Genomic DNA, 17,548 nt, shown 5'->3' with positions numbered 1-17,548 from the left:
ACTGCAGATTCAGGAAGGAAGGAACTTATTTCCTTTTGACTTATTGTACAATTTGCTGCATCAACCCTTCCTCTGCATGCTGCAGAAGAACACTGGTTTTGTTTAACTGAAGGAAGATCATACAGAGGTCATAATCATTAAATAGCCTGCCTGTGCAGGACTGAAATTATCCCTCCTCAATATTATTTGGCGCTAATTAGTTGAACAGGAAGGCTAAGATATTAGGAATTCTTAGTTCCTGTTCCTCCATTCAAGCCATGCCTTTTGCAGAGAAAAGAGATTGAAACATCCACATAAGATTAGCCATTTTTATTAAGAGTTTTCATCTCCTTGAACAATAAGTTAAAAAAAGATTTAAAAAATTAAATAACAGTTGAGGTTCCAGCCTCCATACAAATATTACAAATAATTAAAAAACAGTTAAAAATAAAATTAACAGGCATATAATAAATCTTTGGGAAAGAGGTAGCTCTCAAACACCCTTATCTAAATGAATGGGGCTAAGTTCTGGCATCTTACATACCTGTAGCATACAGTGGACAGGCACTTGAGGGCAGAACTTGGCCAGAAATGAAAGGAAAATATAACAACTTGCCCCTCACCCCAAACACCTGCCAACATCTAAACCTATAATCAGTACACATACGGACATACATTGATATTGGAAGGGTCAGGACAAACCATTGGTGGGATTGGGTCTGAAAGCCACTTAGGGTTTTCTATAACAGTTTGGTTTCCTGTAATGTACTCAGTTAACTGGAATGTCCTTACAGTTATCTTACCAAGACATGACCACCAGTAATGTTGCTGAGCATTCAGCATGTATAAGGTTTACAAGATTGGGCCCACATGCCAAATATCACTTCATTCTAAGTAGAGATTTGTTTTTTCTGACCAGAATTTCACTCAGTACATGACAGTACAGTGACACAACTCTGTTCTGATACATGAGACCTAGTTCACTGTTTGAATATGGGTTCAACTGTATTAGGCTGCTAATACTCATATCCTGATGTTCTTCAGTAGGTTAAACTAAAACAATCGTTGTTTTAGAACAAAGGAACATACAAAATAAACAATTTTTCAAAAAGTTGAAATAAAATGATTAAGTTACTGATTGATAAAACTTTACAGATACTTGCAAAAGACTAATATTGGTTCTTATATAAAGTAGGGAGGTAACTTTCAGTACCGTGCTTGGAAATACTTATTATTTAAATGTTAGTTTCCTATGGAATGATTTCCAGGTAATCCACAGCAGTGGACATAGCAGAGGTCTATTTGCTTCAGATGTGCTCATGTGAAGCATTTTAAAAGCAAACTTGAGAGGAACTCACACAAGTAGTCTCCAAACTAACACTCAGGGTTTCAATGTACTGCATCGATACATGGTTCAGTCCCATTTGTGTGATAGAAGTGCTCAGACTTCTTGCTTTGGATCCAGGCCTCAAGAAAAGATCACTTATTTGGAGGGGACATGGCTTTTGAAATGGATTCCATTCATCTCAGACTCAATCCAAGGAAGATACTGGGTGACTCTGGTGTAGACTCCAGGACTGTTTTCCTGAGCACAGCCAATTCCCCAGCTGACAATCCCATACAGAGTCATGCTGCCATTGTGTTCACAGACAAGAGGGCCACCAGAATCTCCCTGAAAATGCAAATACAACAGATCATGGTTGGTTTTCTGAGCGTAAAAAAACTTTCATTATAGCATCTCTCTCTTACAGGTAAGTTTCTTATATTGTTTAAAATAATGGAACATTTGAATCAGGATTAAATTGTGGGGTTCCTTTACAATGAACTATTTTGCTCATCGAATATAATGTGCAATTAACTCTACAGGAGATGTGCAGCTAAAAGCTGGTTCTGCTTCCTCATTTAAGGTCAGGGAAGGCCCATCTACTTTGTGCGAGGTGCCTGTGCAAAAGCAGTGCACCTCTGTGAACCTGTCTCCTACCACATCTCTGCAGAGCTGAGTTTGAGGGAGGCAGAGGGATCTACCAACCACTGGTTCAACAGATGTAGGAATACAGTAGTAGTTGAAGCTGTCGTAGACTTGAGGCTGCAATCGTAGCCATTAAAAAGTGCAGCTGCTCCCTTCCTCCACATACTGGGCAGAGGTGTAGGGGAAAGTCTTGCTTTCCCTGCTCCATTCAAAATCTTTTTTGAGCCATGTCTGGCTACTGCAGGGAAGGAACACCACAATTTCTTGGCTCTAAAAATGCATGACTTAGGGTTTTAGTAGTGTATTCTGCAAGGACTCTCTCAGAAGTAGTTTGAAAAAAATATATAACCACTCTTACCTTGCAGGCATCGACTTTCCAGTGAATATCCCCAGCACAGACCATGTTTCTGGTAATTTTATAGTCTTTGTAGTATTTATCCCGGCACAGAGCTTGTGATAGTAAGTTCACATTGGCTGACATCAGTATTTGAGAGTAGAAATAGTCAACTGCAAACAACAGGAACTAGTTGAGACAGACCTTTTCCAAAAATTCTAATGCTATTTTTTGTGCAGATGTACTACACAAGACATATTCCTATTCTGTCTATTTTTCTGTACATGAACTGTAGTTGTTCATAGCCTAGGATTTTCAAAGTAGCTCATGGCAATAGGCTGCAGGTGAAGTAAGCCCTTTAAAAATGCCAGCCATGGCTTTGTAGTCTCCTTCAGTTTCCATGTTTAGATTTTATGATGCTCTTTATTTCAGCATTCTCCCAAGTATGAAGTGCCCAGCATAAACATCATGATGGGAGAGATGGAAATTTATCTTGGTATATGGCAGTAGGGAGTAATACCACACAGCGTATGGGTTACTGCAGTAGCAGAGTGTAAGGAACACTGTTACTTCTGAATTTTGGGATCAAGATAGATTACATAGAGGAAATATATATTTCTATCTATATTAACAATATTAAGAGACTGTGTTTCCACTATACCATGCTCAAATTGTATGCCAGCTTGCCCTGCTCTTTTCTCAAGTGATTAAAAAAAAATCCCCTAACCAAGGTTTTTTATTTGTATTTAAAAAGAAAAAAAGTGATAGTGACACCTGGCCTTTTATATAGCACAGAGTAATACTTGGTCCTTTATGCACCAAACCTAAAGTAAGAGGTACAACAGATTCCCAAGTCTGATTAGTCTCATAACCCTCATTCCATGAATACAAGTTTGAGAAGAGGAGCAATTTACTTACAGTTATCTTGTTTCCCATAGCCAGAAACTTCACATTGGGTGTTGACCCTCAGTTCCAAGTTTTCAGGTGGCAAACAAACAATTTTGACATATTCAGATTCAACTGCACATTGCCCAGATGCTGACTGTATTTTCATCAAAGCTAAACAAACAAAATCAGAGGGTGCACTTAATGTTGTATAGGAAATATTCATAATAAATGCTGTACTTATACACAAATTCTATCATACAATCATAGGGCCTGAATCATAGCTGGGATATTTTTTGGTCCCAAATCCATCTTTATCAAGTTGAAACTGGTAAGCTTTCCAGCCTTCACTTTCAATTACCTGCATGATAATGAATGACAAAACTCTGAGAAATAGACTTCTCATGAATGGAAATGAGACCCTACTAGCCAGGTGAATCTTTTCTCAATTGTTCTTTGACAGGATACTGGGGTTAGCAACATGTGTTTAACACATTAAACCACACACAGCAACTGAGTCACACCCTGACTTAAGCACCTGTTATTAAAACTTCAACTTTAAGCCTGGATCAGTGAAAAACAGAACGTGCCTTTGTTTTTTTCTGAAGGGGGCCAGGGTATATGGAACTGGGTAGCAAGTGCAAAACAAGTAAATCTGTTCTGATAAAATGCTGGCTGGTACAAGAGGGATTTCTTGCCTGATATAGACCTAATTCTCTCTCTCCTTACTTTAACTTAAACAAGCTTCTTCCTCCTTATGTGACAATAATACATTAGACTCCAGATTTGAGAGACATATTTTAGATGGCACTTACCAATATCATTCTCATAACCACCTGACTCATCTGAAAATCCCGGATGAGTGATTATTTTTTCCACCTGAAACTTCTGTTCTTTTTTGTCAGTGGAATTGAGCTGGGATTTTCCAAGAATAACTGTATATTCTGATGGGTTTATCCTGGATGGAAGATAAAGAAGAAGACATAAAGATATCGGGCTTCTGAAAACATGAGCAAGGTTTGTTAAATTTTATTCATAATGTGGGTCAAGCCTTAGTTATGTGAACATTTGTCTTCCTATTCCTGTTTCATAACAGGCATATGGTTACTTCTCTAATTGCTTATATGGTATAGCAAATTAGGTCACTGTGAAGGTCTGAGCCTAAGTATTTCCTATGGCAGGGGTGTCCAAACTCTGGCTCACTTGCCACAAGGCTAGGGGCCTGAGCAGAAAACTCAGCAGCAGGTAGGGCAAGAAACAGATGGCACAGGAGCACATTGGGCAAGGAGTACAGGGCAGGAAGCAGAGCAGCAGATTAGGAAGGGGAAGAGGATCCGAGTGGCACTCAGGAAAGGTGTGGTTAATTTATGGCACACCTGCAAAAAAAGTTGTCCCCCTCTGTTCTAAAGAGTGGAAGATTCCCAATTCTCCATTTGAAAAGAATTCAGATCCCCACAAGTACTTTGATAAAACCCCATCCTCAATCTATTTCTAACTAGCTCTCTTGTTTTTTTCTAAAATCTTTAGCCTCTTCTTGGTAATGAGCCCTCCTGAAGCACCTTAAATCCCAGGGGAACTGACACTGTTATCAGCCAGCTTCCCTTGAAGTATTCTGTGAAGATGGTACATGAAAGGCAAGTTGAAAACAAGTTTTGAGAAGAGCTGAGCCACAAAAAATCCTGGCTTAAAGTTATCCTACATTTCCACCTGAATGTGTTTTTTTTAGGTTATAACCTGGTAGGTCTACTCTGTCACACCATTCCTATTTTATTATGAAATGGAAGATTTAGGCTTTCTGTGGCTTAATATGTCCTCTTGGCATTGCTTAAAAGAGCAAATTTGTTGACAGTTACTGCTGTGTTATGTTTAAGTAAATGGCCATTGCCCTAAGAGGTCAAGCTAAGAAAAGTGGAAATAACAAAAGGAGCATTAATACTGACACTTACTCTTTTTGGAAGCAGTGTGCTGCAGTAAGCAACCAGCAAGGGTGGATGAGACTGCCACCACACACAAAGTGATTCTCAGCTGCTTTCTTTGAATAATGATAGATGGTACCTATCCAAGGCTGAGACTCTATCTTTGCAGGTGTCCCGCTAACAATTTTGTAGTACTTGGTCTGTCTCCTTTGGCCACATGTAGGCCCTGTAAAATAAAGGAAAATCTTTTTTTCAAATGCACTTACAGTATGGCAGCCAATCACCTGTCCATGTGCTGAAAATAGAAAATAGCAAGTCATGAAAATGTCAAGATGGTGTTCACACTTACACCATCCAGTCCTTATGAAGATGTTAATTTTAAGTGGCACATGTTATATGGTGTTTCTGCCTTTAGTTTATCAACAGAAGATATTTGAGCATAGAGGGCACCTATACATGTGCAGCATGGCTGCTCTGAGACACAGTAATTACAGTGCTTCAAAAACAGTCTTGATTAATTGAGTTTGCTAGAGTATGGTAATTACTGTGCTCCAGCAGACTCCAGCATCACATGTATCAGCATCCTGCACTGAAAAATGGTAGCAGAGGTGCTTTAACTAAACCTTGTTCAACAAGCTTTAGATAAAGCACCCCCGCTGCCATTTCAGTGCAGGGATGCTGATACATGTGATGTTCCAGGTGCTTTAAAATCCCCTTCCTTCTCCCCACCCCCTGGGGCGCTCATGTATAAATCCCTTAAGTGTGTAACAACAGAATTCAGTCCTCACACATGCTAAAACTCTCCAGTTTGAAGTTCCCCACTTCCTGTGGAAAGTACATGTATAAAGTAAACCAGAGTATGGTTAAAGCAAGTGCTAGCTTACCTGTGTCACTGTGACACATTTGTATATTACAAAAGTGTGGCACGATATGGAACCCTTTCTTAACATAACACCAGGGTTTAGAACTTCCATCTGGATTTCTGGAGAATGAGAAAGAAAAATCATTTGTTCATTATGACTACTAAATACTGATGACTCAATAAAAGCCTAATATCCATCAACAAGAATCATCAGAGCTCTTCCATTGAAAAAAATATATATTAAAGGAATTACTTCACAGAAGGATAATCATAAATGTCTGATAAAAACTAATAGCTCATTAATTTTATTAATTCATAGTATCATAGGAAAGTAGGGCTGGAAGGACTTCACAATGTCAACTACTCCAGCCTCCTACTCAAGGCAGGATCATCCCTGACTAAAACCTCCCAGCCAAGTGTCTGCCTAACCTGCTCTTCAAAACTTCCAACAATGGAGATTCCATTTTTTCTATGTAGCCTGTTCCAATGCTTGACTCCCTTATAGGCAGAAAATCTCTCCTAATTGCCAACCTAAATTTCCCCTGCTAAAGCTTGAGGTCATTGCTTCTACTCTTGGCCCTTATAGTCACGGAGAAAAGCCCATCTCCACCTTCTCTGTAACAGTTGCATTGGTTCTTCTCTTTAAAGGGCCACTTCTGCAAAATGCCAAGAGTCCCCAAATACCATTAATTTCAGTGGAAGATCTGAAGATTAGGTAGTTTGCACAATTTACCCAAATATTTGCAATCAAATTTTAGCAAGCAGCTCTTTGAAGCTCCTGGCATTTCACTGAATATATACCATTATTATAGGAACTTTGGGGCTGAAGAGTGTGTGTGATAGCACTTAGTAACTGTTTCATTATTGTACCTGCAGTAGTTGTGTTTGCCCAGTCCAAGCTGCAGAGCGTCCCTCATGTTTGCATTGTAGGGTCTCCTAAGTAATGAGGGAGAGTCCCATGACAAACATTCTTTGTTGTACTCGCACTCAGACACCGTTCCTCTAAAGTCTTGACCATTTTCATTAAAACATCGTGTTTCAGAATCTGAAATATGAATATAAAGTTGGCAGCCTGTTTGGGATTGTTAACAGTAAGCTGAGATGGAAAGAAGCCATGAAGCCCTTCCAATAAGAAAAAGATTGATTGGTCTAAAATGTCAGATGGTTGCAACATTCTGCGTACACAATTCTGCATATGTGTGTGCATTCATTATAATTTTTCACTAAGGTCTAGGGGTTTTGGTATTAAATATATACCTTATTTTCAGGCTTATATTACCTTTTATTTAAGAATCTCAGCCTGCTTCACCTAGCTAACAAAGTCTCCCAAAAACTCTGGAGAAACATTCCAAACAAACAGGGTAAGTAAAGACAGTCAAAAAGCTTGAGGCTGAATCAATTCAGTCTTCACAGGTTAGTCTAAGCTATATAGATTGGACTGATAAAGAAGTGAACAGACATTCACTTTTGATTCTGGAAATGCAGCCACATGCCTGCAGTGGCCCAGGCCAGAGGCCAGGGTGGGGGGAAGGGGGACACTAAAGCAGGCCTCCTTGCTCGGCTGCGGCAGGCAGCTTTGGCCAAGGCTAGCCCACCTACCTTGTCGGCAGTGGGGAGGTACGAAGTATTCTGGGATGCTGGGGGACTGTGAGTTAACTTGAATCTAGAGTGGATCTGGGACAGAAGTTCAATAAACCAATTTAATCTAAATCAGTTAAGTCATGCCCATGTTTATCTTAAACCAGTTTCAGCCATTTTGAAAGTGGTTTATATGCACTGAACTTCTGTTGTGCTACAGATTTGAACCTGTTTCAGATCACTTGTATTAATTTATATGTAGTTTCTGTCCCTAGCTACAGAGTGTATCTTACAAACTGGGAAACTGAATTGGAGAGGTCATGACCTTCACGAAGTAGGGAATAGAACCAGAAGTGCTAACTACCTTTATTCTAATACAGTGATTCTCAGCCTTTTTGGACTTGAGGCATCCCTCAAATGTACTCAGTGGTTGAGAGGCAGTGTTCTAATATTTTGGCATTGCTTCTTTCTCCTGTGTATTAGTAATAGATACCAATCTAGAGGCCTTCTTTATTGGTACACAAAAAAGAGGTAATAACTTGTAACTTCAGAAAATGAGTGTTAGGAAGGAGGAGGAATCTAGATTGGGATAGGAACTATTCCACCTTACCTATTTCACAGTGATTCCCTCTATATCCATTTGGACATGAGCAATGGCTAATCCTGGAAAAGAGTGTATAGGAAATGCAAGTTCCTCCATTCAGACAATTACAATCTGTTAACAGAAGACAACAATAAGCAAGGTTACAATTTGTCAATAGTTCCATAATGTGTAGTTGAAGGCTGCACATTTAGTATATAAATATGCAAAAGGAATGTGTTCTGTCTTGTGCTATGTGCACTTACTGTGCAACAACTAGTTTTAGGCTATAAAAGTAGAAGTGGCAAGTATTTACCTTTGTGTCTCAATTTGTGTTTGCTGGGTAAGTCGTACAATTTCTGTCTATTCCAAACCTAAAGGGAGAAAAAAATAGAAGCTTTTTTTGGTTATGGAATATTTTCTTTTAAACTGTTGTATTATTTATGTCTGTGTCTCTGAAGCGTATGCATGTAGACCTATTCCTGGATGTACACCTGTAGTCTTGAGCAGCACACATGCAGCTGATTGATAAGCACATCTGAATTTCAATGCATTGACTCAACATTATAATTGCTGTTCTTCTTGGAAGGCTTAAGTAGTCCCACAAGCCAAGCCCAAATGGCTACCTAAGGCAGGGGTTGGCAGTGTTTTTGGGCAGAGTGCCAAAAACACCCACAGCCTTGACTTGTAAGATGTTGGAGTGCCAGAATCACATGGCGGGGAAGCCGGGAGGGGCCCAATCTTTGTTTCTGCAGTTCAGCTCTGGCCCCTTCCCTGCCATCTGCACCGAAGAATGTGTGCCAAGTAAAATGTCTGTGTGTGGTACTCTGGCACCCATGCTAGGGGTTGCCTACCCCTGAACTAGGGCATTAGAGGGGAGAGTATATTACTACCCTCTGATAAATCTCAGTGACCTCCTAGAAACTGAGGTTCTGCAACTGGATTAGTATTAAGAAAAACAAAGTAAGAGGAAAAGATCCTCTCTGCACCTTTCTAATAACTAGTTAAGGTCTCTCCAGAAGACCACTTTTGTGTTTCCTTTTCACCATAATTAGAAGAAATGTAGATGGAAATAACAAACAAGTTCAAAATACAGTCATGCCATCAGATAAAGCCAGTTGTTTACAAGCATTAGAAAGTAGAATTCTAATAATAGGCCAAGTTCAGAGACGAAAGGAGAAGTTATTGGTTATGGTCAATAAAGGAGGTAAACAATAGCTGCTATGAGTGGGTGCCCCCTGCTTATTTCAAAACTTACAGAGTCTAGTCCTGTGACGAGCATGCCCAGCATTACCGAGATGATGGCAAGTGACTTCATGGTTTTGGGTAAGGTCTGGTTTAGTTCCTCTTCTCTTATCTGCGGTTTTTGGTGGGGAGTTTGTTTCTGAAAATAAAAATGGAGCTTAGAAGTGTGTTGTGGCTTGGAGTGCCAGGTTACTTTCTTTATTTTGTCTTTATTCACGTGCTTGACTTCATCACAAATCATGGTACTATTAATTAGAAGAAGAAGTAAAGGCAGTGACTTTGTATGACTATTTGCCCTTCACTTTTACAAGCCAAAAGAGAGTTTATTGTTTTTTACTCTAAAAAATAGCTACCATGTCAATTTGAATTTTTCCTAGCCCCTTTTCTGAAGCTGGAAAGTTTCTCTGTTTTGCAGTTGGATATAGATATGGAAGCTGAGCAAGTCTACAGTGAGCAGCTCTTGTAGAAAAAATACTTGTACAGGCAATTCAATATATAGGTGACTCCAAAAAAAGGACACATTCTGATTTCACTTTCCACAGACTTGAAAAAAAACTAGAAAGGGGGAAAAAAGAATTTCATTGCAAAATGTGCCTTGAAACATCTTGCTTTGGTCAATTCAGGTATCAAAATTAATATTATTTTGCATCCTCTTTTCGAGCGTTGGTGCAAAGTAATATTACTGATTTTTGTAACTTCAATTTAAAAAAGCAGAGGGTAGAATGGAGAGCTCCCTTGTTATTCTACTATCACGCCAACGTAGAGTTGTAAGGAATGTGATGACAAGGTTACTTGGTTGCAGTTCAGGTTTGTTATCTATTTTGAAGGGATGGTAGTAGTTCATGATAAGACTTTTCAAAAGTGCCCAGCAACTATGGGAGCAGGGCAGAGTTTCATAAGAGCTCATGTCTTATTTAAGTACCTACTTGCCCTGGATATGAACTGTGGATGCTGAGCACAAGGAAAAAAAATGACCACTTCATTAAGGTACCATCTAAATCTGATGTTTGCTTTTTTCCCATTTATTTGGAGTTTTGAAAGCTAGTAAGTAAAAAGACTTCAGACATATTCTCTCTTGGTTTTGCAGATGCAATTGCCTCTGTCAGCCAGAAGGACTGTGCGCATGTAGCAAAGGCCAGCTTGCCTGGTGTCAATGGCAATCTGCCCATAATAGACTGCCTTTCCAAGCCAATTTTGAATTGTTTTTCAAAGACAAAGTAGTAACTGGTTTTCATGTTTCTAAAGCAAGTCAGTTCAATTAAGTGGAACCTAAATCTTTTCCTACAACAAAAATTGTATTCCTGGACTGACAAAAACAAGGGATAAATGTCCAAAAGGGATGTCTAAATGCTGAAAGAACCTAAACTATAAGCAGTGCTGGTTGAACAGTGCTAGAAAACAACCTGTGTCGCAGATATATAGATATATGCATTTCTCAAATTCATTTAGATTGAAAATGGTTTAACAAAGCAATAAATCTGCAATCTGGATTTGTAGTCTGCAGGTTTTAACACATTAAAACAACTGGTCATTTATTTGCAAACAGAATTTAGGAAATCCAGTGCTTCAGCAACACTAATAACACAACATTATAGGCTGTGGGAGGTTGCATTATACAATGTTTGGAATGTAAACCTAGCAATCAATATCAGCTTTGCAAAAATGCAGCTTTTCCTATAGGCTTTTGAAAAAGACATCAATTTTACAATGCCACAAGGACAGTGTGTGCCTGTAAAATACAACTGGATTTTAAAGGTATGGTACTTACCAGTTCACTAACAATGCTGCAGGCTTGCCGTGTTCTGAGCTGACAGTGCCAAAGGCTTGCAGTGCTCTGTGCTGTTACAGCAGCAGCTTTAGAGCTGGAGACTCTTTAGCAATCAATCCAAGCTTACCACAGATTCCCACTGTTCTGCAGAGGAAGCACATCACTATTTAAACCCTTAGCCTGAATTGTGATTGGTTGGCTCTTGTCAGTCAAGCATTCCTTTTTGATGACCACAGCAGTGTAGGTTTATATTGCCTTAATCTTTTCACCACTAGGAGAATTAAGAAAAGTGCATGTTTAACTCTTTGCAAACAGAAATCTCTGAATTACTCAGGAGGGGAATTCTAAATGCTACTTACTATAGTTTCAGTGGTGTGGGGGAGAAGCAAATAATTCATAATATAACAGGTAAAATTAACCATATTCATAGTTTGGTCTTCATGAGTTCCTTATCTTTTTGTGTCTGGTGACAGTCAATAAAAATCTTACTGGAATGGAGAACACGGAGGGGTTAAAACAGTATGTAACAGCACTAATCAAGCAATTACATGTTTTTATAAACCCTTCCATAGTACAGGAACCTAAAGTTCTTTACCATCTGTGGGTGCCCTCTTGTGGACCAGAGCAAAATTTAACCCCATACATTAAGGAAAATCATTTCTCCTGGTGAAATACTGACATTGTTAAGGGATATCAGGCATGTTTTATGTGCCAAGAGCACTGAACGAGTTTTTAGAACATAGGTGAAGAGTACCATCTCTCCATCTCTAACTGAAACTCAAGAAGGTAAAATGTGGGTTAACAAAATGCATTACTTGAGTTGAAATGGTTAGATCATAGAATTCAGGGAATGGAAATAATTTTTTATCCTACCCAAAGCTATTTGCCATTTTCTATAGAGTAATACATTGTCCAGAGAAATATTGCATAGCCTCTTACACAACGCTGATTCTGTTAGTCTATAAAGTACTCCACCTTCTGCCTGATTTCAGGCTAACACAGCTAACTACCTCTTTAACAGGTGAAAACATGGGCATGTCCTGAGGGGTTGATCTATACATGAACAAAAGAGTTCTGTGGATATGATAGGTAGCCTACCAGCATACAAAGGGTTCCTTTTTGATGTGAAGGTCTTTTGATCCTTTTGTCATGTGAAGATCCACCCTTGAAAATGGTTTGGGGGTGTCACTAACACAGGAGTACAAGAATAGGTGATGAAATGCCCCTTACAGGACTGGGTTTGGAGTCCAGTAACTGTTGGATTAATCGTTGTGATTAGAGGTCCCAAAACCTCTGCATAATCATCTGTTTTGTGGGATAATGAATGGCAGCATCTGTGTGAAGAAGTAATGACAGAGAGCAAAACAGAGTTCAAACAAACTCTTTGCTTTGGCTTCTGTAACAAATACTTGCCTCGTTAGAGGCTCATGTAGTGGTCAAACATGCTCTCAGTTCTTTATCCATCTCTGGAAGCTAGTATTGGGACAGTTGCTTTGATTCTGCAAGCAAGTAGAGTTTATGGTTATTGAATAGAAAGAAATGAATTGAATAGATTAATTTGGTGACTCAAAAATAGAAAACCAACCAGTACTTTCTAAATTTCAGTAAAACCACTTCTATCTCTTGTCATGATGATTAAAGATACCAATGTAAAGGAGAATACCTAGTGCATCTTGGTAATACAGAGCTGTTACCAAAATTAGAAAATGGGCCAAACTCTACCAAGATATAATAGTTATGCAGCCTGTTGGCTTCAGTTGAATTATCTGATGTATAAATTATGGAAACATTTACTTTAAATTTTAGAGAAAATTAAGAATACTGATTCACTTGCATATTTTTCCTATAACATTTAGAACAGTTGGGGAAAAGTAGGATAAAGTAGAAATCCCTTCTCTTCCATTCCCTGTAGAACTTAAAATGCCTTGTTTTAAGATGTTTTAGCAGTCCTTGACCTAAATGTTTCCCTAATGTAATAGCCCTCTGACCAATGAAGTGATAAAAATTGATTCCTCCTTAATAGGACACACCTACACGTCTTGAACTACTGATAACCATAGAATTACATTTAAACTACATAACCTTAAAACACATGCTGTTGTGGATAAAGAGAAGACTTAGAGCTCTAATCCGATCCATCTTCCTTGTCTGATAAAAGCTCAATGCTACTGTAATATTAGAAAAGGAAAATTAAATGTAGTTAGAATTACTTCTGAAATGGGCTTAATTTACTATAGGGTGTTCTTAAAAATATTTTATGGTAAATTTACTTGTCTATCCTACCTCATTTCCCTTAGTCTAATAGAATTCCAATATTCTCACTGATATAGTGTTGGTTCACCCCTAGTTACCAGTATAGTCTTAGGGAAGTCACTATCAATGTGATTTAATGGGCCTGAAGTTGTGCAACAGATAGATGGAGCTCCAGCTCTGTTTCTAGAGATAGGAGAAGATGTATTTTGAAGATCTATGCAAATATCTGTTCCCACTCCAGCCTTTGAATTCAAACTTGTTCAAAGAAGAGGCCTGAATTCTGTTGAAAATGTCTTCAAAATTTCCTTTCTTTTGTTGAAAGGAGGGGAAGGAAGGCAACAGGAGTGTTGAAGTCAACTTGGAGCAGTACTAAGACTTAAGCTTGGGACTAGGTGGAGGACAACAGTGCCATGAGTTAACAGGAATCCAGATTAAATCTGGCCAGAGGATATTGTGCTTAGTCTTGCTCACTTGTTTGATATATTCACAGACATTAAGATAGAACCAAGGTTGCTGTTGCCCCCTAGAACCCAAAGGCAGAATAATCCAAAGAGCTGAAAGAGGATTCAAAGGGATGGAGGGAGGATGCATGGGAGTGACTGGCTTTTTTGGGGTGAGGAGGGAGCAGGCTAGGTCACTGTGTGATTCACAGAGGGGAGTAGAGAAGGAAAGTGAGCAGACCCTGAATTGGTGGGCCCTACCCAAGCCAGACAGCTCCACTTTCCTCTCCTTCAGCCCTATGAAAGAACATACCGGACTCCACCTGCTTCCCAGACCTTCTTTAAAAACAAGGGTCAGCTTATGGCAACTAGGTTTCCTCTCTGATTCTTACATATGCCTGAGGAACAACGGTAGAGAGCACCTCTCTGGGGACAGAACAGGCTTAGGTAGGGAACAAGCCTCCCTACACAAAGTATTTCTTCCTTATCATCTCATGAGATGGTCAGGTTAGTGATCCTCTCCCCAGATCTCTATGGAAGCTATGCAGAGTTTTCACATCTCCCCTAGTCATCTCTCCCTCCAAACAGTATGGTCTGCACTTCTTATGCAAGCACAGAGGCCACATGGTGGAAAGACCTGTCCCTCTTAACTTCTTTCCAAGATGGGTAACATTCAACTGCCATGACACTCCCCCAGAGTTGCTGTCCAACCACAGTCCCACTTGATTTCTTTGGGCCAATTTTTTTGTTGGAATATTGAGAATGAGCGTATGTCTACTGCAAACCACAGCGTGGTGAAAAACTCTCCAAGCAAGTTCAGATACAAGAAGCACTGTACTTGCCTGCTTCCTGAGATGCTTCTGAGCTGTGTAAATTAGCTTTGTGCTGCCATGACTAGACTGCTTCTGTTTGAGCTAACTTATTTATAATTAACTTGGGCATCTCTACAGTACACTACAGTCTGCACTGTAGATAATGTTAAAGCTCTATCTGAAATAACCCTTTGCACTTATTATATCTCATCATGGCTGATTTTTCACGCGGTAGAAATCTTACTGCATGCTATTATATAAAGACTGTAACAGGAAATAGAAATAAGGGAGGCTTTCATAACCCAGAATCTGAATGGCTTAGAATCAATAGTGAGTTAATGAAAGGCTTGCCAAAGAGACTGTGGAACAGCTAACTCAACACTGAACTTTGACTAAAAATGAACTTTGACTCAAACTTGAAGAAAGAAGCTGAAGTTGAGTTATGTTCCAAAACTGTATGATTGGTATCGGTGACTTGTGATCAAGTCTTGCTCTTTGACCTTTTGCTTCCTGCGTGCTGCATTCTTCATTACATAAAGAATGACACTACTTTATCGTTTGTCCAATGTGGCTACAGTTTAGTTGTAGACTTTGATCAAAGTTTGGCAAAAGTGTGTAGAGAGGAGGGTAAGGGACATCTGAAGAAAGCATGGGTGCTACTGAAACTGTCACTGGTGATTCCATAGATGGCATGTTACTCCCATAGCAGGATTCTAGGGACCTGGTTTACATAATGCAAGTTCCTAAATTAAGATGCAGTGTCTGCTGTTTGAGCAGATACTCTGATCTCAAACACAGCAGGCTGGTCCAGGGAAGAGAAAAAATGCAAATGCTTTTTTGTATTGTTGCTCCATGTGGCCTGACCCTGCAAATCCCTTGCATTACTATTGCATCCTTTAACAATTCTTGTGGACATCAATGGGAGATTTAGCCCTCTAAGGCTTTTAGATCTGAGCCACAGCATCACTTAGCTTTCAGCCACTGTTAAAAGAATTAGCCACATTTTGTAGTTCAGGTATCTTGAGCATGGGTGACCGGTACCACCTTAGTCCAGGGCGGGGCATGTGCCCCTCCCAGTGACCAGTCAACGACGGGGGGAGGACTGGTCCCTCCATGGCCAATCTCACCGCAGCACTCCCACTCTCCGGCCAGCACTCATGGGGGAGACACCAGCACTCCCACCTGGCCCCCCCTGCCCATTGCCTAAGCAGCAGGTAAGCACAGCCTGTCAGGGGATGCACCAACATTCTCAGGGGGTGCACATGCACCCCCGTGCACCCCCTATGTGTTGCCACTGATCTTGAATATATTTGACTAGTCTGTCAACCTAAGCAAACTTAGAAGACAGAACATTCCAGCTGGGTGAGAACACTGATCTTTTTAAAGAAGTACAGGCTCAGTTATTTAGAATTGTGGGATTTAGAGAAATTGTAAAGATCACAGTTGATTTTCATTCTGATGTTGGTTGTGGTTTCTTCAGGAAGAAATAAAATGTGTCCACTATACATTTTCTTATGACCGCTAGTTGACACCAAAAATAGATTTCTCAGATAGTTTAATTAACAATTTAAACACAACTACAATTCCCTCCACAGGTTTCCTTGGACATACAGTTTTACCCTAAATAGTGCCTCTTATGAATATGATCTTAATATTCCTTGTTTGGAATCATAAACTGGTTCAGCAAGAAAGTTTGAGACATTTGTGAAATAATAGACCCCATCATGTGTTTAAAGAGGCTTCAGTTCTTTGCTCTACCTAGCCCATACAGCTATAGTGCCAGATCATTTTGCAAAGTGCCATTGAAACTGGTGTGTATCTGCACAGATGCAGCAGTCCCTTCATGTGGGTGAAGTTCTGCGATTACAGCTCAGATGTGTTCAATTAGGGCATGGTTCTGATTTCTCAAACTTGGGCTTTATACTTTAAGAGAGATTTACTGGAGTGCCTTCTGATTTACAAGAGGTACAATTTAGATCAGAATTAGATCTACTAAGTGCTTAATCACCCTGAAATAGGAAAGTGGAACTGGCTTCTTCATCACTCACGGCCCATCGTGCATAACACAAATTTTGTTGGTTTAAATGTGCCTAACATCGGTTGTACTTGTAACCTCCCTTATCCTCTACAGACTGATACAGATGCAACTCAGAGAAGAGTTAAGCTTGGAAACTGGAATTTAGCTAGCAGTTGAGGGTGTCAAGTCAGTGCTTCTCCCCTAAACAGTTGTCCCTGTAGTATTAATGGATTTAAAAGACAATAACTTGTATTTTGTTAGTGAATTAAAGTAGCTCTGACTACATGAGAACAGATTTCTTGAGTTGTGCAATCCTGTTTTCACCGTTACTTTCTCCAGTAGAACACAGCAGAATGGTTTTCAAGGTAGTCAACTGTAGTCTTAAACCATGCATAAGATTAAAAGAATTATTTCAATATTATGAACACTGTTTTAGAATTATCTGCTTCAGTGTTCACCAACTTGGGCATTGTTCTGAGAGACCATTTTGTTTTCTCACTTTTTTAATCAAGAAAGTTTACTTTTCAAAACAAATTACCTCTGGTTCTTAAAGAGAGACAAATAGGTTAAAAAGTTTGAAACATTAACTTAACCTTATCACCTAAACAAACACATTTCCTTCTTAAATTCTTACTCTAAAACTACAGCTCACCTGTAGCAGTCAGGAATTTCCAAAGTAGGTGATTTTAAAGTAAACATGAATCATAAAAATGCTTGAGTATTAATGACTCGAGATTACTTGTTCATTTGTGCCTGGAATCAGGAGTGAATGATGATTTCATTTCCTTTGGGTTTAGAGGGTCAGATTTCTTCCCTTTTAACAAACCATCTTCCTTTTATTACCTGCTTCAGGATATTTTAATGATCTATCTTATTCTTGTAAGTGAAAGTAGCAGAGCTTATCAGCTGT

The 17,548-nt window shown here is 39.4% G+C and overlaps 1 protein-coding gene across 1 annotated transcript; it reads right to left on the bottom strand.

The window, feature by feature from the left end:
• Window positions 1-294: 294 nt before the first annotated feature.
• Window positions 295-11,251, bottom strand: PLAU (plasminogen activator, urokinase). The gene is made up of 11 exons (XM_019556259.1): window positions 11,117-11,251; window positions 9,362-9,487; window positions 8,420-8,477; window positions 8,134-8,238; window positions 6,816-6,990; window positions 5,968-6,065; window positions 5,114-5,309; window positions 3,983-4,125; window positions 3,201-3,341; window positions 2,307-2,455; window positions 295-1,651 (listed from the first exon to the last, which is right to left on the bottom strand). Exons 2-11 carry the CDS (start codon window positions 9,419-9,421, stop codon window positions 1,463-1,465), a joined length of 1,314 nt encoding a protein of 437 aa, XP_019411804.1. The 5' UTR covers window positions 9,422-9,487; window positions 11,117-11,251; the 3' UTR covers window positions 295-1,462.
• Between the last annotated feature and the right edge of the window lie 6,297 nt (window positions 11,252-17,548).

The sequence above is a fragment of the Crocodylus porosus genome, unplaced genomic scaffold (genome assembly GCF_001723895.1).
Source record: "Crocodylus porosus isolate Cpor-Errol unplaced genomic scaffold, CroPor_comp1, whole genome shotgun sequence".
Classification (NCBI taxonomy): domain Eukaryota; kingdom Metazoa; phylum Chordata; order Crocodylia; family Crocodylidae; genus Crocodylus; species Crocodylus porosus.
This window is presented reverse-complemented; position numbering and strand designations above follow the sequence as displayed.